General features: G+C 45.6%; 1 protein-coding gene across 1 annotated transcript; it reads right to left on the reverse strand.

Annotated features, from left to right (window-relative positions):
- Positions 1–2,622: 2,622 nt before the first annotated feature.
- LOC112236097 (guanine nucleotide-binding protein G(I)/G(S)/G(O) subunit gamma-4) lies at positions 2,623–23,550 on the reverse strand. The gene is made up of 3 exons (XM_042305697.1): positions 22,899–23,550; positions 17,720–17,827; positions 2,623–3,892 (listed from the first exon to the last, which is right to left on the reverse strand). Exons 2-3 carry the CDS (start codon positions 17,816–17,818, stop codon positions 3,764–3,766), a joined length of 228 nt encoding a protein of 75 aa, XP_042161631.1. The 5' UTR covers positions 17,819–17,827; positions 22,899–23,550; the 3' UTR covers positions 2,623–3,763.
- Between the last annotated feature and the right edge of the window lie 1,194 nt (positions 23,551–24,744).

A 24,744-nucleotide genomic window follows, 5' to 3' on the forward strand; every position in this document is an offset into this window, starting at 1 on the left:
GACTGTCAGACATTTCCGGTAACCTTCCCAAAATTCCCAGGTTTTTCCCAGAAATCCCAGTTGGAAAAAAATCAGCAGGAAATCTGGAATCCTGGCGAAGTTTCCGTAATTGACCAATCCCAGACCTGGATGGAGCATAGAGAGAAACATGCAGGCCTTGGGTTGGTTGGCTGTAAGGTATAAAGACGTGCCATTCACAACCATTCATTCACTCACTCCGGACACAACAGGCAACAAATAGATGAGAACAGGCTCAGGAAACAAATGAAGCGGTTTTTATAATAAAACGAAGGAATAAGAAACATAGAAAAGTTATGTCAAAAATAGTAAAGTTCAATATTATCAGATGGCTTTGGGCAAAATGTTTATGTTCTGCAGTTAAAGCAGGATAGACTGGTTTGGCATCAGATTGATGTAGGATCGATTAAAGAGGACCTAGTACTGAGCCCTGGGGGACACCAGTAATGAGACATTAAAGAGGACCTAGTACTGAGCCCTGGGGGACACCAGTAATGAGACATTAAAGAGGACCTAGTACAGAGCCCTGGGGGACACCAGTAGTAAGATCCTATATGATGAGGAGTAAGTAAGGGTGAGATGTAATATGTATATAGTATAATAACTGTATAATGCCTTTAAAATGTGTCTTAATTTTTAGTTGCCTGGTTAGAATAACTGCTCGTTGGATGTTACACCGGAGTCTAACCATACATAGTGAACAGGGGCTCAGGTGTGTATGAGAGGGGTTGGCCCAGAGTTGACAGCTGTCCATAGTGCACTCTATAGAGAAACAACTATTCCATCTCTTTTACCCATTTCAGACAGAAGACGTGGTATATTACCTGTAAAAAAGAAAAGGTCATGTTTATATGAGCCTCTTATTGACCACTTTCCTGCAGGTACACCCCTTTAATACATATCAGTGGGTAACTGGCAGACTGGGAGGGATGGGGTTAAACCATGGGGGCTGGTTGCTTTTCAAGTTAGGGAGGTGTTAAACAATGGGGGCTGGTTGCTTTTCAAGTTAGGGAGGTGTTAAACAATGGAAGGTGGGTCCATTCACACAGACCTGATACCTAGATGTTGGTTACAGGGTCTGTGAAAATGCAGGAATCACGACTAGGTAGGTCCATTCACACAGACCTGATACCTGGATGTTGGTTACAGGGTCTGTGAAAATGCAGGAATCACGACTAGGTGGGTCCATTCACACAGACCTGATACCTGGATGTTGGTTACAGGGTCTGTGAAAATGCAGGAATCACGACTAGGTGGGTCCATTCACACAGACCTGATACCTGGATGTTGGTTACAGGGTCTGTGAAAATGCAGGAATCACGACTAGGTGGGTCCATTCACACAGACCTGATACCTGGATGTTGGTTACAGGGTCTGTGAAAATGCAGGAATCACGACTAGGTGGGTCCATTCACACAGACCTGATACCTGGATGTTGGTTACAGGGTCTGTGAAAATGCAGGAATCACGACTAGGTGGGTCCATTCACACAGACCTGATACCTGGATGTTGGTTACAGGGTCTGTGAAAATGCAGGAATCACGACTAGGTCTTTAGGTGGGTTTTATTTCTCCTTGTGTTTTTACCCACTACCCCTTTCAGATATACAAAAAGAGCTGGTATAAAAAGCTGTTAAAATAGGGGGATTTGTCTGTAAATGAAAGGGATATGTGGAACACTATATCAACAGATGGGACTCAAGCACAGGGTTCCTGTAGCCCGAAAACAGAATAAATATGTAGACACGTTCACAACATCCACACTCTTCCTAAATGTCAAAGCACACAATTGTTTAGAGTATTGAGTCAGAAAAGAGGATGTTGTAAAATAGATCAGAGTGTTGAGAGCAACATAATATGGCAAAAGGTTATGAACCCGTCTTACTTTAATTAACCTGTCAAATGGCAGGATGTTTAATATTGTAGTAAACGGTAGTTAGATTGGTAGACGGGGGGGAATGGACAGTGGGAACTAACGTGCTTTAAGCATATCATGGGTATACACTCAAAGAGCATTTAAGTTTAAAGACTATATCAAATAAAAAAATACCACCGTTTGTTTGTTTCCTGAGGCATGTAAATAAAATAATCTAGCATAATAAGCAGAAAATACACATTGATAATAAAAACATCTCATCATAAAGCACTAATTAAGGCTGTTCTCTAACAACCAACAAATAAGGTTGCAAAATTCTGGAAACTTTCCCCAAATTCGCTGGTTTACCAGAAATCATTGTTGGAGCATTACTGATTTCCTGTTTTCCCCTCATAATTCCAGGAATCATTGTTGGAGCATTACTGATTTCCTGTTTTCCCCTCATAATTCCAGGAATCATTGTTGGAGCATTACTGATTTCCTGTTTTCCCCTCATAATTCCAGGAATCATTGTTGGAGCACTAGTGATTTCCTGTTTTCCCCTCATAATTCCAGGAATCATTGTTGGAGCACTAGTGATTTCCTGTTTTCCCCTCATAATTCCAGGAATCATTGTTGGAGCATTACTGATTTCCTGTTTTCCCCTCATAATTCCAGAAATCATTGTTGGAGCATTACTGATTTCCTGCATTACTGATTTCCTGTTTTCCCCTCATAATTAATTCATAATTCCAGAAATCATTGTTGGAGCACTAGTGATTTCCTGTTTTCCCCTCATAATTCCAGGAATCATTGTTGGAGTATTACTGATTTCCTGTTTTCCCCTCATAATTCCAGGAATCATTGTTGGAGCATTACTGATTTCCTGTTTTCCCCTCATAATTCCAGGAATCTTCCAACCAGGATTTCTGGAAAACCTGCACATTTTGAGGACAGCTACCAGACTTTTACAAACCAAAACACTAATAACCAACCTATCAAAGATACAGGAGACGTTAAAGACTCACTCCAGCCTCCCTGGAACCTCATTTATCACATGATTTACTTAACAAAAAGGTACATCTCGAAAGGTGCTTCAGGTATTCTCATGACAGTAGGGGGGGGGGGGCTCTCTTTTGTCCTCAATTACTGCTCTATTGTCTCCTCAAGCAAGGGGACAGGCTGATAACAGAGTGCAGCATTAGACCATCTTGAATTTTGCAATTGTGTAAAACAAAAACAAAAAAACTACATTTTCCTTTTCAACATTGTTGTTGTTGTACTGTAATGTATTTATATTTGGAATAACGTTTTTCCAGAGGGAAAAGTTCTCAAATAACTGGAGTCGGATTTTTACACTCAAATAAGCTCACTAGGGTTGCCAGATTTAAAAGGTATCTAATCCACCCAACCCTTCAGCCCCTAGGGACAGAGCTGACCAACAACAACAGTGTGTACCTGGGCAACCTCAATTCAACAGTAGCCAGTAAGATGTTATGCCAGTTGGTAGTAAAGATAGTTCACTGTGAAAGGAATTATCACTTCCACTTTACTGTGCCCATCTTTTCAATGGGCTTCAAGATTATATCATAACATTTGTGATATGTGTAATTATATTTGTGTTTGTGGATGAATTTATTAATTTTATCAGATGCCTTTTCATGAAGAACATGTCCACATGTTTTTTATTTGCACTTGAAGACCATTAGAAAAAAGAAAAAAAATCTCTAAAAGTTGAAAAACTACAAGGCTGAAAGGGCAGTCACTTCCTGGTTACGTTCACAGCGTGTTGTTAGCTTCAGGTACGGTGAAGACAGAAGAGGAGACGCCAGGCGTTATTCCATGCCTGAACCAGGGCCCGGCCTAAGGCTGGTCTGCCCCCTACTGGGCATCAGAGGATGGTGCAGAATAACTTCTTCTCCCGGAAGGGGTTCTCCGAGGCGGGCACGGGCACGATGAGGGGGTCCTCACGTATGTGGGCGTCGCAATACGCCATCAGGTCCGCTGCTGCTTTGGACACCTGGGGGGGGGGGATTATGGTTAGGAATCTGCCATGGTAAAAGACCATAGCTAAAGATATAGCAAGGAACAGGTGTGATAACCCTAACCACACTGCTAACCCTAACGCCAAACCTTAAGCACACTGCTAACCCTAATAACTAACCTTAACCACACTGCTAACCCTAATAACTAACCTTAACCACACTGCTAATCCTAATAACTAACATTAACCACACGGCTAACCCTAATAACTAACATTAACCACACTGCTAACCCTAATAAATAACCTTAACCACACTGCTAACCCTAATGCCTAACCTTAACCACACTGCTAACCTTAACCTTAACCACACTGCTAACCCGAATGCCTAACATTAACCACACTGCTAACCCCAACACCGAGCCTTAACGCCTAACCTTAACCACATTGCTAACCCTAATGTCTAACCATGACAATAAACATCAAACTGCTTTGAATCACGACCTTGGAACCTCACACTGCCACTGGACAGGAGGTTAGAGGTTATAGTCCACTGGACAGGAGGTTAGAGGAGGGGTTATAGTCCACTGGACAGGAGGTTAGAGGAGGGTTATAGTCCACTGGACAGGAGGTTAGAGGAGGGGTTATAGTCCACTGGACAGGAGGTTAGAGGTTATAGTCCACTGGACAGGAGGTTAGAGGAGGGTTATAGTCCACTGGACAGGAGGTTAGAGGTTATAGTCCACTGGACAGGAGGTTAGAGGAGGGTTATAGACCACTGGACAGGAGGTTAGAGGAGGGTTATAGTCCACTGGACAGGAGGTTAGAGGAGGGTTATAGTCCACTGGACAGGAGGTTAGAGGTTATAGTCCACTGGACAGGAGGTTAGAGGTTATAGTCCACTGGACAGGAGGTTAGAGGAGGGGTTATAGTCCACTGGACAGGAGGTTAGAGGAGGGTTATAGTCCACTGGACTGGAGGTTAGAGGTTATAGTCCACTGGACAGGAGGTTAGAGGAGGGTTATAGTCCACTGGACAGGAGGTTAGAGGTTATAGTCCACTGGACAGGAGGTTAGAGGAGGGTTATAGTCCACTGGACAGGAGGTTAGAGGTTATAGTCCACTGGACAGGAGGTTAGAGGAGGGTTATAGTCCACTGGACAGGAGGTTAGAGGAGGGTTATAGTCCACTGGACAGGAGGTTAGGAGGTTATAGTCCACTGGACAGGAGGTTAGAGGAGGGTTATAGTCCACTGGACAGGAGGTTAGAGGAGGGTTATAGTCCACTGGACAGGAGGTTAGAGGAGGGGTTATAGTCCACTGGACAGGAGGTTAGAGGAGGGTTATAGTCCACTGGACAGGAGGTTAGAGGTTATAGTCCACTGGACAGGAGGTTAGAGGAGGGTTATAGTCCACTGGACAGGAGGTTAGAGGAGGGTTATAGTCCACTGGACAGGAGGTTAGAGGAGGGTTATAGTCCACTGGACAGGAGGTTAGAGGTTATAGTCCACTGGACAGGAGGTTAGAGGAGGGTTATAGTCCACTGGACAGGAGGTTAGAGGAGGGTTATAGTCCACTGGACAGGAGGTTAGAGGAGGGTTATAGTCCACTGGACAGGAGGTTAGAGGAGGGGTTATAGTCCACTGGACAGGAGGTTAGAGGTTATAGTCCACTGGACAGGAGGTTAGAGGAGGGTTATAGTCCACTGGACAGGAGGTTAGGAGGTTATAGTCCACTGGACAGGAGGTTAGAGGAGGGTTATAGTCCACTGGACAGGAGGTTAGAGGAGGGTTATAGTCCACTGGACAGGAGGTTAGAGGAGGGTTATAGTCCACTGGACAGGAGGTTAGAGGTTATAGTCCACTGGACAGGAGGGAGGTTATAGTCCACTGGACAGGAGGTTAGAGGAGGGTTATAGTCCACTGGACAGGAGGTTAGAGGAGGGTTATAGTCCACTGGACAGGAGGTTAGAGGAGGGTTATAGTCCACTGGACAGGAGGGAGGTTAGGAGGGAGGGTTATAGTCCACTGGACAGGAGGGAGTTATAGTCCACTGGACAGGAGGTTAGAGGGTTATAGTCCACTGGACAGGAGGTTAGAGGAGGGTTATAGTCCACTGGACAGGAGGTTAGAGGAGGGTTATAGTCCACTGGACAGGAGGTTAGAGGAGGGGTTATAGTCCACTGGACAGGAGGTTAGAGGAGGGTTATAGTCCACTGGACTGGAGGTTAGAGGTTATAGTCCACTGGACAGGAGGTTAGAGGAGGGTTATAGTCCACAGGACAGGAGGTTAGAGGTTATAGTCCACTGGACAGGAGGTTAGAGGAGGGTTATAGTCCACTGGACAGGAGGTTAGAGGAGGGTTATAGTCCACTGGACAGGAGGTTAGAGGAGGGTTATAGTCCACTGGACAGGAGGTTAGGAGGGTTATAGTCCACTGGACAGGAGGTTAGAGGAGGGTTATAGTCCACTGGACTGGAGGATAGAGGTTATAGTCCACTGGACAGGAGGGAGGTTATAGTCCACTGGACAGGAGGTTAGAGGTTATAGTCCACTGGACAGGAGGTTAGAGGAGGGTTATAGTCCACTGGACAGGAGGTTAGAGGAGGGGTTATAGTCCACTGGACAGGAGGTTAGAGGAGGGTTATAGTCCACTGGACAGGAGGTTAGAGGAGGGTTATAGTCCACTGGACAGGAGGTTAGAGGAGGGTTATAGTCCACTGGACAGGAGGTTAGAGGTTATAGTCCACTGGACAGGAGGTTAGAGGAGGGTTATAGTCCACTGGACAGGAGGTTAGAGGAGGGTTATAGTCCACTGGACAGGAGGTTAGAGGAGGGTTATAGTCCACTGGACAGGAGGTTAGAGGAGGGTTATAGTCCACTGGACAGGAGGTTAGAGGAGGGTTATAGTCCACTGGACAGGAGGTTAGAGGAGGGTTATAGTCCACTGGACAGGAGGTTAGAGGAGGTTATAGTCCACTGGACAGGAGGTTAGAGGTTATAGTCCACTGGACAGGAGGTTAGAGGAGGGTTATAGTCCACTGGACAGGAGGTTAGAGGAGGGTTATAGTCCACTGGACAGGAGGTTAGAGGTTATAGTCCACTGGACAGGAGGTTAGAGGTTATAGTCCACTGGACAGGAGGTTAGAGGTTATAGTCCACTGGACAGGAGGTTAGAGGAGGGTTATAGTCCACTGGACAGGAGGTTAGAGGAGGGTTATAGTCCACTGGACAGGAGGTTAGGAGGTTATAGTCCACTGGACAGGAGGTTAGAGGAGGGTTATAGTCCACTGGACAGGAGGTTAGAGGAGGGTTATAGTCCACTGGACAGGAGGTTAGAGGAGGGTTATAGTCCACTGGACAGGAGGTTAGAGGTTATAGTCCACTGGACAGGAGGTTAGAGGAGGGTTATAGTCCACTGGACTAGAGGAGGGTTATAGACAGACAGGAGGTTAGAGGAGGGTTATAGTCCACTGGACAGGAGGTTAGAGGTTATAGTCCACTGGACAGGAGGTTAGAGGAGGGTTATAGTCCACTGGACAGGAGGTTAGAGGAGGGTTATAGTCCACTGGACAGGAGGTTAGAGGAGGGTTATAGTCCACTGGACAGGAGGTTAGAGGAGGGTTATAGTCCACTGGACAGGAGGTTAGAGGAGGGTTATAGTCCACAGGACAGGAGGTTAGAGGTTATAGTCCACTGGACAGGAGGTTAGAGGAGGGGTTATAGTCCACTGGACAGGAGGTTAGAGGAGGGTTATAGTCCACTGGACAGGAGGTTAGAGGAGGGGTTATAGTCCACTGGACAGGAGGTTAGAGGTTATAGTCCACTGGACAGGAGGTTAGAGGAGGGTTATAGTCCACTGGACAGGAGGTTAGAGGAGGGTTATAGTCCACTGGACAGGAGGTTAGAGGAGGGTTATAGTCCACTGGACTGGAGGTTAGAGGTTATAGACCACTGGACTGGAGGTTAGAGGTTATATTCCACTGGACTGGAGGTTAGAGGAGGGTTATAGTCCACTGGACAGGAGGTTAGAGGAGGGTTATAGTCCACTGGACAGGAGGTTAGAGGAGGGTTATAGTCCACTGGACAGGAGGTTAGAGGAGGGTTATAGTCCACAGGACAGGAGGTTAGAGGTTATAGTCCACTGGACAGGAGTTAGAGGAGGGTTATAGTCCACTGGACTGGAGGTTAGAGGAGGGTTATAGTCCACTGGACAGGAGGTTAGAGGAGGGTTATAGTCCACTGGACAGGAGGTTAGAGGAGGGTTATAGTCCACTGGACAGGAGGTTAGAGGAGGGTTATAGTCCACTGGACAGGAGGTTAGAGGAGGGTTATAGTCCACTGGACAGGAGGTTAGAGGTTATAGTCCACTGGACAGGAGGTTAGAGGAGGGTTATAGTCCACTGGACAGGAGGTTAGAGGAGGGTTATAGTCCACTGGACAGGAGGTTAGAGGAGGGTTATAGTCCACTGGACAGGAGGTTAGAGGTTATAGTCCACTGGACAGGAGGTTAGAGGAGGGTTATAGTCCACTGGACAGGAGGTTAGAGGAGGGTTATAGTCTACTAGACAGGAGGTTAGAGGAGGGTTATAGTCCACTGGACAGGAGGTTAGAGGAGGGTTATAGTCCACTGGACAGGAGGTTAGAGGAGGGTTATAGTCCACTGGACAGGAGGTTAGAGGAGGGTTATAGTCCACTGGACAGGAGGTTAGAGGAGGGTTATAGTCCACTGGACAGGAGGTTAGAGGAGGGGTTATAGTCCACTGGACAGGAGGTTAGAGGAGGGGTTATAGTCCACTGGACAGGAGGTTAGAGGAGGGGTTATAGTCCACTGGACAGGAGGTTAGAGGAGGGTTATAGTCCACAGGACAGGAGGTTAGAGGTTATAGTCCACTGGACAGGAGGTTAGAGGAGGGTTATAGTCCACTGGACAGGAGGTTAGAGGAGGGTTATAGTCCACTGGACAGGAGGTTAGAGGAGGGTTATAGTCCACTGGACAGGAGGTTAGAGGTTATAGTCCACTGGACAGGAGGTTAGAGGAGGGTTATAGTCCACTGGACAGGAGGTTAGAGGAGGGTTATAGACCACTGGACAGGAGGTTAGAGGAGGGGTTATAGTCCACTGGACTGGAGGTTAGAGGTTATAGTCCACTGGACTGGAGGTTAGAGGTTATATTCCACTGGACTGGAGGTTAGAGGAGGGTTATAGTCCACTGGACAGGAGGTTAGAGGAGGGTTATAGTCCACTGGACAGGAGGTTAGAGGAGGGTTATAGTCCACTGGACAGGAGGTTAGAGGAGGGTTATAGTCCACAGGACAGGAGGTTAGAGGTTATAGTCCACTGGACAGGAGGATAGAGGAGGGTTATAGTCCACTGGACAGGAGGTTAGAGGAGGGTTATAGTCCACTGGACAGGAGGTTAGAGGAGGGTTATAGTCCACTGGACAGGAGGTTAGAGGAGGGTTATAGTCCACTGGACAGGAGGTTAGGAGGTTATAGTCCACTGGACAGGAGGTTAGAGGAGGGTTATAGTCCACTGGACTGGAGGTTAGAGGAGGGTTATAGTCCACTGGACAGGAGGTTAGAGGAGGGTTATAGTCCACTGGACAGGAGGTTAGAGGAGGGTTATAGTCCACTGGACAGGAGGTTAGAGGAGGGTTATAGTCCACTGGACAGGAGGTTAGAGGAGGGTTATAGTCCACTGGACAGGAGGTTAGAGGAGGGTTATAGACCACTGGACAGGAGGTTAGAGGAGGGTTATAGTCCACTGGACAGGAGGTTAGAGGAGGGTTATAGTCTACTGGACAGGAGGTTAGAGGAGGGTTATAGTCCACTGGACAGGAGGTTAGAGGTTATAGTCCACTGGACAGGAGGTTAGAGGAGGGTTATAGTCCACTGGACAGGAGGTTAGAGGAGGGTTATAGTCCACTGGACAGGAGGTTAGAGGAGGGTTATAGTCCACTGGACAGGAGGTTAGAGGAGGGTTATAGTCCACTGGACAGGAGGTTAGAGGAGGGTTATAGTCCACTGGACAGGAGGTTAGAGGAGGGTTATAGTCCACTGGACAGGAGGTTAGAGGAGGGTTATAGACCACTGGACAGGAGGTTAGAGGAGGGTTATAGTCCACTGGACAGGAGGTTAGAGGAGGGTTATAGTCCACTGGACAGGAGGTTAGAGGAGGGTTATAGTCCACTGGACAGGAGGTTAGAGGTTATAGTCCACTGGACAGGAGGTTAGAGGTTATAGTCCACTGGACAGGAGGTTAGAGGAGGGTTATAGTCCACTGGACAGGAGGTTAGAGGTTATAGTCCACTGGACAGGAGGTTAGAGGAGGGTTATAGTCCACTGGACAGGAGGTTAGAGGAGGGTTATAGTCCACTGGACAGGAGTTTAGAGGTTATAGTCCACTGGACAGGAGGTTATAGGTTATAGTCCACTGGACAGGAGGTTAGAGGTTATAGTCCACTGGACAGGAGGTTAGAGGAGGGTTATAGTCCACTGGACAGGAGGTTAGAGGAGGGTTATAGTCCACTGGACAGGAGGATAGAGGAGGGTTATAGTCCACTGGACAGGAGTCTAGAGGAGGGTTATAGTCCACTGGACAGGAGGTTAGAGGAGGGTTATAGTCCACTGGACATGAGGTTAGAGGAGGGTTATAGTCCACTGGACTGGAGGTTAGAGGTTATAGTCCACTGGACAGGAGGTTAGAGGAGGGTTATAGTCCACTGGACAGGATGTTAGAGGAGGGTTATAGTCCACTGGACAGGAGGTTAGAGGAGGGTTATAGTCCACTGGACAGGAGGTTAGAGGTTATAGTCCACTGGACAGGAGGTTAGAGGAGGGTTATAGTCCACTGGACAGGAGGTTAGAGGAGGGTTATAGTCCACTGGACAGGAGGTTAGAGGAGGGTTATAGTCCACTGGACAGGAGGTTAGAGGTTATAGACCACTGGACATGTGGTTAGAGGAGGGTTATAGACCACTGGACAGGAGGTTAGAGGAGGGTTATAGTCCACTGGACAGGATGTTAGAGGAGGGTTATAGTCCACTGGACAGGAGGTTAGAGGAGGGTTATAGTCCACTGGACAGGAGGTTAGAGGTTATAGTCCACTGGACTGGAGGTTAGAGGTTATAGACTACTGGACAGGAGGTTATAGGTTATAGTCCACTGGACAGGAGGTTATAGGTTATAGTCCACTGGACAGGAGGTTAGAGGTTATAGTCCACTGGACAGGAGGTTAGAGGAGGGTTATAGTCCACTGGACAGGAGGTTAGAGGAGGGTTATAGTCCACTGGACAGGAGGTTAGAGGAGGGTTATAGTCCACTGGACAGGAGGTTAGAGGTTATAGTCCACTGGACAGTAGGTTAGAGGAGGGTTATAGACCACTGGACAGGAGGTTAGAGGAGGGTTATAGTCCACTGGACAGGAGGTTAGAGGTTATAGTCCACTGGACAGGAGGTTAGAGGTTATAGTCCACTGGACAGGAGGTTAGAGGAGGGTTATAGTCCACTGGACAGGAGGTTAGAGGAGGGTTATAGTCCACTGGACAGGAGGTTAGAGGTTATAGTCCACTGGACAGGAGGTTAGAGGAGGGTTGTAGTCCACTGGACAGGAGGTTAGAAGAGGGTTGTAGTCCACTGGACAGGAGGTTAGAGGAGGGTTATAGTTCAGCAAGGGAGAGAGGAGAAGCAGCTGTATTTCAGGAAAGACTGGGGCTCTGGGTAAATGTGGAAGCCTCAGCCATCTGAGCTGCTACACACAGCTACAGGCACCACTAACACAGATCCACCAACAGCGTCTGACAATGGTTGTTACTTCCTGTTCTACTAAACTTTCATCAGCATTTTCCCCTAAACATTTTCTTGGTGTGTCATCAAGAGGAGAGCATTCAGGGTGGTTAAGGCTGACTGTAATTTTAGTAGAGCCCTCATTACAGAGGGAGAGGATCCCAGACTGTCTGTCTGTAATTACAGCAGATCCCTGTGATGGAGGTGGAGAACTGCTCATGAGCACAGATCACATTTCCCTGTGTGATTAGACAGGAGATCCTTCAATCAGACACAGAAAGGCTGAACAAGCTGTATAAAGGCCACGGATCCTTCAATCAGACACACATACCACCCCTAGTGATATAGTAACTGATCCCTAGTGGTATAGTAACTAATCCCAACACTGATCCCTAGTGATATAGTAACTGATCCCTGGTGGTATAGTAACTTATCCCTGGTGGTATAGTAACGGATCCCTGGTGGTATAGTAACTGACCCCTGGTGGTATAGCAACTGACCCCTGGTGGTAGAGTAAATTATCCCTATTGGTATAGTAACTGATCCCTATTGGTATAGTAACTGATCCCTGGTGGTATAGTAACTGATCCCTGGTGGTATAGTAACTGATCCCTGGTGGTATAGTAACTGATCCCTGGTGGTATAGTAACTGATCCCTATTGGTATAGTAACTGATCCCTGGTGGTATAGTAACTGATCCCTGGTGGTATAGTAACTGATCCCTGGTGGTATAGTAACTGATCCCTGGTGGTATTGTAACGGATCCCTAGTTATATTGTAACAGATCCCTAGTTATATAGTAACGTATCCCTAGTGATATAGTAACTGATCCCTAGTGATGTAATAACTGATCCCTAGTGGTATTGTAACGGATCCCTAGTGATATAGTAACGGATCCCTAGTGATATAGTAACAGATCCCTAGTGATGTAATAACTGATCCCTTGTGGTATTGTAACGGATCCCTTGTGGTATTGTAACAGATCCCTAGTGATTTAGTAACGGATCCCTGGTGATTTAGTAACCAATCCCTGATGGTATAGTAACCGATCCCCAGTGGTATAGTAACCGATCCCCAGTGGTATAGTAACCGATCCCCAGTGGTATAGTAACTGATCCCTGGGGGTATAGTAACTGATCCCTGGTGGTATAGAAACGGATCCCTGGTGGTATAGAAACGGATCCCTAGTGGTATAGTAACTGATCTCTGGTGGTATAGTAATGGATCCCTAATGATATAGTAACTGATCCCTAGTGATATAGAAACTGATCCCTAGTGATATAGTAACTGATCATTTGCGATATAGTAACTATACCCAACACTGATCCCTGGTGGTAAAGTAATGGATCCCTAGTGTTCTAGCAACTGATCAACAGTGATATAGTAACTGATCCCTAGTGATATAGTAACGGATCCCTAGTAATATAGTAACAGATTCCTAGTGAAATAGTAACTGATCCCTGGTGGTATAGTAACTGATCCCCAGAGGTATAGTAACTGATCCCTAGTGGTATAGTAACTGATCCGTAGTGGTATAGTAACTGATCCCGAGTGATATTGTAACAGATCCCGAGTGATATTGTAACAGATCCCGAGTGATATTGTAACAGATCCCTAGTGATATAGTAACTGATCCCAACAATGATCCCTAGTGGTATAGCAACTGATCCCTAGTGATGGAGTAACTGATCCCTAGTGATGGAGTAACTGATACCTAGTGATGGAGTAACTGATACCTAGTGATGGAGTAACGGATCCCGAGTGATATAGTAACGGATCCCAAGTGATATAGTAACTGATCCCAAGTGATATAGTAACTGATCAATAGCGATATTGTAACTGATCCCTAGTGATATAGTAACTGATCCCTAGTGGTATAGTAACTGATCCCTAGTGATATAGTAACTGATCCCTAGTGGTATAGTAACGGATCCCTAGTGGTATAGTAACGGATCCCTAGTGGTATAGTAACTGATCCCTAGTGATATAGTATCGGATCCCTAGTGATATAGTAACTGATCCCTAGTGATATAGCAACGGATGTCTAGTGATATAGTAACTGATCCCTAGTGATGTAGTAACTGATCCCTAGTGGTATAGTAACTGATCCCTAGTGGTAGAGTAACAGATCCCTAGTGATAGAGTAACTGATCATTTGCGATATAGTAACTATACCCAACACTGCTCCCTAGTGGTATAGTAACTGATCCCTAGTGATATAGCAACTGATCAATAGTGATATAGTAACTGGTCCCTAGTGATATAGTAACTGGTCCCTAGTGATATAGTAACTGATCCCTAGTGATATAGTAACTGATCCCTAGTGGTATAGTAACTGATCCCTAGTGATATAGTAACGGATCCCTAGTGATATAGTAACTGATCCCTGGTGTTATAGTAACTGACCCCTGGTGGTATAGTAACTGATCCCTGGTGGTATAGTAACGGATCCCTGGTGGTATAGCAACTGACCCATGGTGGTATAGCAACTGATCCCTGGTGGTATAGCAACTGATCCCTGGTGGTATAGCAACTGATCCCTGGTGGTATAGTAACTGATCCCTGGTGGTATAGTAACGGATCCCTGGTGGTATAGTAACTGATCCCTGGTGGTATAGTAACTGATCCCTGGTGGTATAGTAACTGATCCCTGGTATAGTAACTGACTGATCCCTGGTGGTATAGTAACTGATCCCTGGTGGTATAGTAACTGACTGATCCCTGGTGGTATAGTAACTGATCCCTGGTGGTATAGTAACTGATCCCTGGTGGTATAGTAACTGATCCCTGGTGGTATAGTAACTGATCCCTGGTGGTATAGTAACTGATCTCTGGTGGTATAGTAACTGATCCATGGTGGTATAGTAACTGATCCATGGTGGTATAGTAACTGATCCCTGGTGGTATAGTAACTGATCCCTGGTGGTATAGTAACTGATCTCTGGTGGTATAGTAACTGATCCATGGTGGTATAGTAACTGATCCCTGGTGGTATAGTAACTGATCCCTGGTGGTATAGTATCTGATCCCTGGTGGTATAGTAACTGATCCCTGGTGGTATAGTATCTGATCGCTAGTGATATAGTAACTGATCCATATTGATATAGTTACTGATCAATAGTGATATAGTAACTGATCCCTAGTGACATAGTAATGAATCCCAACACTGATCCCTAGTGGTATAGTAACTGATCCCTAGTGGTATAGTAACTGATCCCTAGTGGTATAGTAACTGATCAACAGTGATATAGTAACAGATCCCTAGTGATATAGTAACTGATCCCTAGTGACATAGTAACGGATCCCAACACTGATCCCTAGTGGTATAGTAACTGATCCCTAGTGACATAGTAATGAATCCCAACACTGATCTGTAGTGATATAGTAACTGATCCCTAGTGACATAGTAACGGATCCCAACACTGATCCCTAGTGGTATAGTAACTGATCCCTAGTGACATAGTAATGAATCCCAACACTGATCTGTAGTGGTATAGTAACTGATCCCTAGTGATATAGTAACTGATCAACAGTGATATAGTAACGGATCCCTAGTGATTTAGTAACAGATCCCTAGTGATATAGTAACTGATCCCTAATGATATAGTAACTGATCATTTGCGATATAGTAACTATACCCAACACTGATCCCTAGTGGTATAGTAACCGATCCCTAGTGATATAGTAACTAACCCCAACACTGATCCCTAGTGATTTCATCACGGATCCCTAGTGGTATAGTAATTGATCCCTAGTGGTATAAAATTGCTCAATAGTGACATAGTAACTGATCCCTAGTGATATAGTAACCGATCCCTATTGATATAGTTACTGATCCCTAGTGATATAGTAACTGATCAATAGTGATATAGTAACTGATCCCTAGTGACATAGTAACGGATCCCAACACTGATCCCTAGTGGTATAGTAACTGATCCCTAGTGACATAGTAATGAATCCCAACACTGATCCCTAGTGGTATAGTAACTGATCCCTAGTGATATAGTAACTGATCAACAGTGATATAGTAACGGATCCCTAGTGATATAGTAACTGTTCAATAGTGATATAGTAACAGATCCCTAGTGGTAGAGTAACTGATCCCTAGTGATATAGTAACTGGTCAATAGTGATATAGTAACTGATCCCTAGTGATATAGTAACTGATCAATAGTAATATAGTAACGGATCCCTAATGATACAGTAACTGATCCCTAATGATATACTAACGGATCCCTAGTGATATAGTAACTGATCCCTATTGGTATAGTAACATAGTAATGGATCCCAACACTGATCCCTAGTTATAAAGTAACTGATCCCTAATGATACAGTAACTGATCCCTAGTGATTTAGTAACGGATCCCTAGTGACATAGTAATGGATCCCTATTGGTATAGTAACTGATCCCTATTGGTATAGTAATCCCTATTGGATCCCTAGTGATTATAGTAACTAGTGACATAGTAATGGATCCCTATTGGTATAGTAACTGATCCCTATTGGTATAGTAACTGATCCCTATTGACATAGTAATGGATCCCTAGTGATTTAGTAACGGATCCCTAGTGACATAGTAACGGATCCCTATTGGTATAGTAACTGATCCCTATTGGTATAGTAACTGATCCCTATTGGTATAGTAACTGATCCCTAGTGACATAGTAACGGATCCCTAATGATACAGTAACTTATCCCTAATGATACAGTAACTGATCCCTAGTGATATAGTAATGGATCCCTATTGGTATAGTAACTGATCCCTAATGATACAGTAACTGATCCCTAATGATACAGTAACTGATCCCTAATGATACAGTAACTGATCCCTAGTGATATAATAATGGATCCCTATTGGTATAGTAACTGATCCCTATTGGTATAGTAACTGATCCCTAATGATACAGTAACTGATCCCTAGTGATATAGTAACGAATCCCTAGTGATTTAGTAACGGATCCCTAGTGACATAGTAATGGATCCCTAGTGATTTAGTAACGGATCCCTAGTGACATAGTAATGGATCCCTAGTCTTAGTTAGTGGTAAATGATCCTAGAGTCAACACAGATGTCAAACAGCTCTCTGTCCATGTACTCTTGGATTTTAGGGCTGCATTCAACACTGTTGACCATGATGTTCTTCTGGACAGACAGAGAATCTGGACGCACATTTTAATTCACAGGCAATAAAGATTAAACACCAGGTAAGAAAACCTAGGTGTTATTTTAGATTCTGAACTCAATTTCCAGTCACACATTAGGAATGTGACTAAACCACCTGAGGAACATCGCCAAGGTGTGACCGTTTCTCTCTCAGGCTGATACAGAGAGACTCATCCATGCTTTTATTACAAGCAGGCTTGACTTCTGTAATGCTCTCCTGTCTGGTCTACAGAATGCTGCAGCACGGGTACTGACCAAGACCAGATGGAGAGGACACATTACACCGGTGTTAAGGTCTCTGCACTGGCTGCCTGAGAGTGTTAGAATTCATTTTAGGATTCCACTATTGGTTTTTAAATCAATCCACCATTGTGCAGCTCAATACCTATCAGACATGCTTTATGTTATGTACCCAGTAGGTCCCTCAGATCCTCTGGCCTTTTAACTACCCCAAAACCTAGGACCATGAGGCATAGGGAGACAGTCTCTAGTTACTATGCCCCCAGCCTCTAGCTACTATGCCCCCAGCCTCTAGCTACTATGCCCCCAGCCTCTAGCTACTATGCCCCCAGCCTCTAGCTACTATGCCCCCAGCCTCTAGCTACTATGCCCCCAGCCTCTAGCTACTATGCCCCCAGCCTCTAGCTACTATGCCCCCAGCCTCTAGCTACTATGCCCCCAGCCTCTAGCTACTATGCCCCCAGCCTCTAGCTACTATGCCCCCAGCCTCTAGTTACTATGCCCCCAGCCTCTGGAGTAGCCTGCCAGAGATCTTTAAACACATTTTTAGCTTTGCTTTTCCTCAGGGTGATTTTTAGTTGTTCAGTTTGTGTCACTTTAGTTTTTTATCTTCATAGCACATTGCGTTGCTTTCCATGTCTGTAATGTGCTGTATAAGTTCTAACCCAAACTAACTTACCTTTATCCTGTCCATACAAGCCTCCATCTTGAGTTGTTCCACAGCTTTCCTGGCGTGGGAGATGCTGGCTGTGCTGTTGTTGACCACACTGTCCTTCATGATGATGACCTGGGATAGGAACACAAAGAGACGTTAGGTCAAGAGGCTTGGGGGGGGGGGGCATGTACTTTCGTGTGCATGTGCCCCCCCCCGTGTGTGTGTGTGTGTGTTGTTGGCCACACATTTGAATTCACGGGCAATAAAGATTAAACACCAGGTAAGAAAACCTAGGCGTTATTTTAGATTCTGAACTCAACTTCCAATCACACATTAGGATTGTGACCAAACCACCTGAGGAACATTGCCAAGGTGTTGATGATAATCTTGGGGTTGAGTAGAAATATGACTGATGAAGCCAGAACCATAAAACATCCTAAGAGTTGGTTGATTATCTTGTCATCTTCAGAAACTTCCTAAGAGTCGGTTGAATATCTTATCATCTTCAGAAAGTTCCGAAGAGTCGGTTGATTATCTTGTCATGTTCAGTTGTGTAGAAGAAGCTCAAAAGACATGGAGCCAAGAGGTCTGACATTCGTAGTCTGTTTCAAGACCGAAATAACTGCTATGGCTGTACACATTGGAAATGTATTTAGTGACAGACCGGTATTCCCCTACTGTTGGTCAAGCCATGTTACTATGTGATTGACTTTGACTGAGCGATAGGAATATCATCATGTGATATCATTGACTGAGCGATAGAAAAGGAACAGGAGTGTCTGCAGGTCTGCCTGACTGTCTGCATCCCACATCGAGTTGTTCCTAAATGCATAGTAAAGATTGTTAGTCAGAGGGTAAATCCAATAAATAATAAAATCACTCCCACAGTCTCACAATCCCAGTGATTGATGTTTCTGCTGCTAGTGTTTAGTGAGGAAGACACTGGAAAATACTGGCTTAATGGGGAATCCTGCATCCCCATCAGAAAGACAGGTCTATTTCATTCCAAGGTAGTTAGATATACTGTACAATGGACATTCTGACTTAGAGTGGGCTTGGTTCTCCCACCTGGTGTTGCTGCCTACAGAGCAGCCCATCCTACCATTACAGCCCTGTTCATCACCATCATGACTGGGAAACAGCCCATCCCACCATTACAGCCCTGTTCATCACCATCATGACTGGGAAACAGCCCATCCTACCATTACAGCTCTGTTCATCACCATCATGACTGGGAAACAGCCCATCCTACCATTACAGCTCTGTTCATCACCATCATGACTGGGAAACAGCCCATCCTACCTACCATTACAGTACATTCAGCTCACCCTCATGACTGGGAAACAGCCCATCCTACCATTACAGCCCTGTTCATCACCATCATGACTGGGAAACAGCCCATCCTACCATTACAGCCCTGTTCATCACCATCATGACTGGGAAACAGCCCATCCTACCATTACAGTACATTCAGCTCACCCTCATGACTGGGAAACAGCCCATCCTACCTACCATTACAGTACATTCAGCTAACCCTCATGACTGGGAAACAGCCCATCCTACCATTACAGCCCTGTTCATCACCATCATGACTGGGAAACAGCCCATCCTACCATTACAGCCCTGTTCATCACCATCATGACTGGGAAACAGCCCATCCTACCATTACAGCCCTGTTCATCACCATCATGACTGGGAAACAGCCCATCCTACCATTACAGTACATTCAGCTCACCCTCATGACTGGGAAACAGCCCATCCTACCATTACAGCTCTGTTCATCACCATCATGACTGGGAAACAGCCCATCCTACCATTACAGCTCTGTTCATCACCATCATGACTGGGGAAACAGCCCATCCTACCATTACAGCCCTGTTCATCACCATCATGACTGGGAAACAGCCCATCCTACCATTACAGCCCTGTTCATCACCATCATGACTGGGAAACAGCCCATCCTACCATTACAGTACATTCAGCTCACCCGCATGACTGGGAAACAGCCCATCCTACCATTACAGTACATTCAGCTCACCCTCATGACTGGGAAACAGCCCATCCTACCATTACAGCTCTGTTCATCACCATCATGACTGGGGAAACAGCCCATCCTACCATTACAGCCCTGTTCATCACCATCATGACTGGGAAACAGCCCATCCTACCATTACAGCCCTGTTCATCACCATCATGACTGGGAAACAGCCCATCCTACCATTACAGTACATTCAGCTCACCCGCATGACTGGGAAACAGCCCATCCTACCATTACAGTACATTCAGCTCACCCTCATGACTGGGAAACAGCCCATCCTACCATTACAGCTCTGTTCATCACCCTCATGACTGGTAAACAGCCCATCCTACCATTACAGTACATTCAGCTCACCCTCATGACTGGGAAACAGCCCATCCTACCATTACAGTACATTCAGCTCACCCTCATGACTGGGAAACAGCCCATCCTACCATTACAGTACATTCAGCTCACCCTCATGACTGGGAAACAGCCCATCCTACCATTACAGCCCTGTTCATCACCATCATGACTGGGAAACAGCCCATCCTACCATTACAGTACATTCAGCTCACCCTCATGACTGGGAAACAGCCCATCCTACCATTACAGCTCTGTTCATCACCATCATGACTGGGAAACAGCATATCCTACCATTACAGTACATTCAGCTCACCCTCATGACTGGGAAACAGCCCATCCTACCATTACAGTACATTCAGCTCACCCTCATGACTGGGAAACAGCCCATCCTACCATTACAGTACATTCAGCTCACCCTCATGACTGGGAAACAGCCCATCCTACCATTACAGTACATTCAGCTCACCCTCATGACTGGGAAACAGCCCATCCTACCATTACAGCCCTGTTCATCACCATCATGACTGGGAAACAGCCCATCCTACCATTACAGTACATTCAGCTCACCCGCATGACTGGGAAACAGCCCATCCTACCATTACAGTACATTCAGCTCACCCTCATGACTGGGAAACAGCCCATCCTACCATTACAGCTCTGTTCATCACCATCATGACTGGGGAAACAGCCCATCCTACCATTACAGCCCTGTTCATCACCATCATGACTGGGAAACAGCCCATCCTACCATTACAGCCCTGTTCATCACCATCATGACTGGGAAACAGCCCATCCTACCATTACAGCTCTGTTCATCACCATCATGACTGGGAAACAGCCCATCCTACCATTACAGCCCTGTTCATCACCATCATGACTGGGAAACAGCCCATCCTACCATTACAGCCCTGTTCATCACCATCATGACTGGGAAACAGCCCATCCTACCATTACAGCCCTGTTCATCACCATCATGACTGGGAAACAGCCCATCCTACCATTACAGCTCTGTTCATCACCATCATGACTGGGGAAACAGCCCATCCTACCATTACAGCCCTGTTCATCACCATCATGACTGGGAAACAGCCCATCCTACCATTACAGCCCTGTTCATCACCATCATGACTGGGAAACAGCCCATCCTACCATTACAGTACATTCAGCTCACCATCATGACTGGGAAACAGCCCATCCTACCATTACAGTACATTCAGCTCACCCTCATGACTGGGAAACAGCCCATCCTACCATTACAGCTCTGTTCATCACCATCATGACTGGGGAAACAGCCCATCCTACCATTACAGCCCTGTTCATCACCATCATGACTGGGAAACAGCCCATCCTACCATTACAGCCCTGTTCATCACCATCATGACTGGGAAACAGCCCATCCTACCATTACAGTACATTCAGCTCACCCGCATGACTGGGGAAACAGCCCATCCTACCATTACAGTACATTCAGCTCACCCTCATGACTGGGAAACAGCCCATCCTACCATTACAGCTCTGTTCATCACCCTCATGACTGGTAAACAGCCCATCCTACCATTACAGTACATTCAGCTCACCCTCATGACTGGGAAACAGCCCATCCTACCATTACAGTACATTCAGCTCACCCTCATGACTGGGAAACAGCCCATCCTACCATTACAGTACATTCAGCTCACCCTCATGACTGGGAAACAGCCCATCCTACCATTACAGCCCTGTTCATCACCATCATGACTGGGAAACAGCCCATCCTACCATTACAGTACATTCAGCTCACCCTCATGACTGGGAAACAGCCCATCCTACCATTACAGCTCTGTTCATCACCATCATGACTGGGAAACAGCATATCCTACCATTACAGTACATTCAGCTCACCCTCATGACTGGGAAACAGCCCATCCTACCATTACAGTACATTCAGCTCACCCTCATGACTGGGAAACAGCCCATCCTACCATTACAGCTCTGTTCATCACCATCATGACTGGGAAACAGCATATCCTACCATTACAGTATATTCAGCTCACCCTCATGACTGGGAAACAGCCCATCCTACCATTACAGTACATTCAGCTCACCCTCATGACTGGAAAACAGCCCATCCTACCATTACAGTACATTCAGCTCACCCTCATGACTGGGAAACAGCCCATCCTACCATTACAGTACATCCAGCTCACCCTCAGCGAGCCCCCGCTGCTCCATATACCGTCTTAGTGGACTCTCTTTTCTCTATTCATATTTGGAAATAAAGGCCAGATATTTTGAGGTGGAGCCTTCTGTCTATTCAGTATAATGTATAGTTTTTTTTTTTAGAGGGCCTTCACGGCCCAGCATTGCCGCGGCCGGGGTTGGGTACTAGAGAGAGACTAGGCTACTAGGTTATTGAATATAATTATTTTCCATTGTGGGTGCGCCCAACCCGGTGGTAACCGATAACGTTGTTACAGACCCGGCCATCATCTACGGTTTGATAACCCCACACACATTTATATCCGGACACTATAAACACTAAACATAGGTTTAATTATAGGGCTTATTATGGGACTCATTCGACATATCTAACCGTGCAGCTGGGGAGCTGCAAATGCTTATCAACATGGCAATATGGGTTATGTTCCGCTAGAAAGTAACAGCCACTCGCCCTTCCTTAGCCTACAATGATTCTATAATACTTTAAGGCCAATAAGCGATAACCCAGTTATATCTCATCATTAACATTTCAAAATTCACATGCAATATTTGAACATGTCGTAACGCGTGTAGGAGTATAACCATGAAAACAGCGTAAAGAACGCGGTTTGTTTCACCCACCTGAAATGATGCCAGTGATGATTCCAATATCGAGAATTCCGGACTTGACTCCACCCAACAAAGAGACCTGTCAAATATCACACCGGGGGGACGAACTGTCTCGAAAAGGAAACCCCGGAACGTTCCAGACCGACCACGAAGCACGATATGTATTTTAGGTTGATGGTGAGAAATAGGCTATTGTCTCATTAGTTGCTTGCTGTGACTGTGCGGCGTCTCTCCCCAAAATGTGCCGTGCGTTTACGCATATTCCGTTTTAGGAGGGATGGTTGTGTCGCGGTCGCGTTGGGTCCGTCTGTACTGTCAGAGCCCCATCAGTAGGAGAGCAGCTGGATCTGGAGGGCAGAGAATTAAGCAGCTGAGGGGAGACCTCACTATGACAAGGAAATATGCTGCGTTTGCTTGTACTGTATTGTGGATGAAACACCTAAATGAACACCGTCCATATTTCCTCAACTATTAGTACTCCACTTCTACACCCATGCGTGTGAAAATGGCACCTGCCGCATTTTCTATTTGCCTCAGTATTGCTGTAGAGCAACAGAGCAGAGCGCGCTGGGGACGGGAGCGGAATCCCGGTTTGATCCGCTTTGACATCATCATGGGTTTCCCATGTCGGTCCTGCTTGGAAAGGGAACGGCAGTTAGGAAACTCGCTGAATCAGAGGCCACAAAACGTACACAATAATCAGATAAAACCACCCCTTACTCCCATTCATAATAATAATAATATGTGAGGAATGCATACCAAATGGCACCCTATATACTAAATTATAGTGCACTATATAGGGAACAGGTTGCCATTTAGGACGCTTTAGAAGTCTGGTGGTCAGAAAGGGGGGTTTCGTTCTTTGAATAGGTCTGATATGCTGCAGGTTGACGGTCCACTGCAGCGATGGGTGGGTCGGAGGTTGCGAAGGGTGTCTGAATTAAATAAATAGGAATAATCCAGTCTGAAGTTAAACGATTTAAACCAGGTAGAAAGTGTGTAGAAATTATAATGAATTTACATTTTAATAATTTAATCTCTGAACAATCTATCTTCAATAACAGTGGTTTTAATATAGCGCTATTAGCAGCGCCATTATGGTTGATGATGTGGTCTCAATCCAGTGAGTTTAATAACATTATTTATCAAGAATATGGGCAAAATGTAATTATTGACAATGAAAGTGGTGGAAATGTTTTTCCCTAGTCATATAATTGCTACATTTAATATCAATATAGCATTTAAAACACACTGAAAAAATATATATAAACGCCAAATGAAAAGTGTTGGTTTCACGAGATGAAATAAAAGATCCCAGAAAGGTTCCATATGTGAAATGTGTTGACATCCTGTTAGGGAGCATTTCTCCTTCACCAAGATAACCCATCCACCTGACAGCTGTGGCATATCAACAAACTGATTAAACAGCAAGATCATTACACAGGTGCACCTTGCGCTGGGGACAATAAAATACCACTCTAAAATGTGCAGTTTGAGGGAGTGTGCAATTGGCATGCTCACTGCAGGAATGTCAACCAGAGTTGTTGCCAGAGAATTGAATGTTAATTTCTCTACCATAAATTGCCTCCAAATTTGTTTTACAGAATGTCCAATCGGCCTTAAAACCTTAGAGCAAATTTAACAACGCCAGCCCAGGTCCTCCACATCTGGCTTCTTCACCTGTGGTATCGTCTGAGGGGGTGCTGAGGAGTATTTCTGTCTACAATTAAAACCTTTTGTAGAGAAACTCATTTTGATTGGCTGGGCCTGGCTCCCCAGTGGGTGGGCTTATGCCCTCCCAGGCCCCTGCCCAGTCATGTGAAATCCAAAGCTTAGGGCCTGCTACTGCTGCTAATAC

Source organism: Oncorhynchus tshawytscha, linkage group LG24, assembly GCF_018296145.1.
Source record: "Oncorhynchus tshawytscha isolate Ot180627B linkage group LG24, Otsh_v2.0, whole genome shotgun sequence".
NCBI lineage: Eukaryota > Metazoa > Chordata > Actinopteri > Salmoniformes > Salmonidae > Oncorhynchus > Oncorhynchus tshawytscha.

Excerpts from the sequence above, each read along its gene's own strand:
- LOC112236097 (XM_042305697.1), bottom strand. The coding sequence starts at position 17,818 with ATGAAGGACAGTGTGGTCAACAACAGCACAGCCAGCATCTCCCACGCC. Across the intron at positions 3,893-17,719 it reads CTTGTATGGACAGGATAAAG|GTGTCCAAAGCAGCAGCGGA; the intron begins GTAAGTTAGTTT and ends CCCCCCCCCCAG.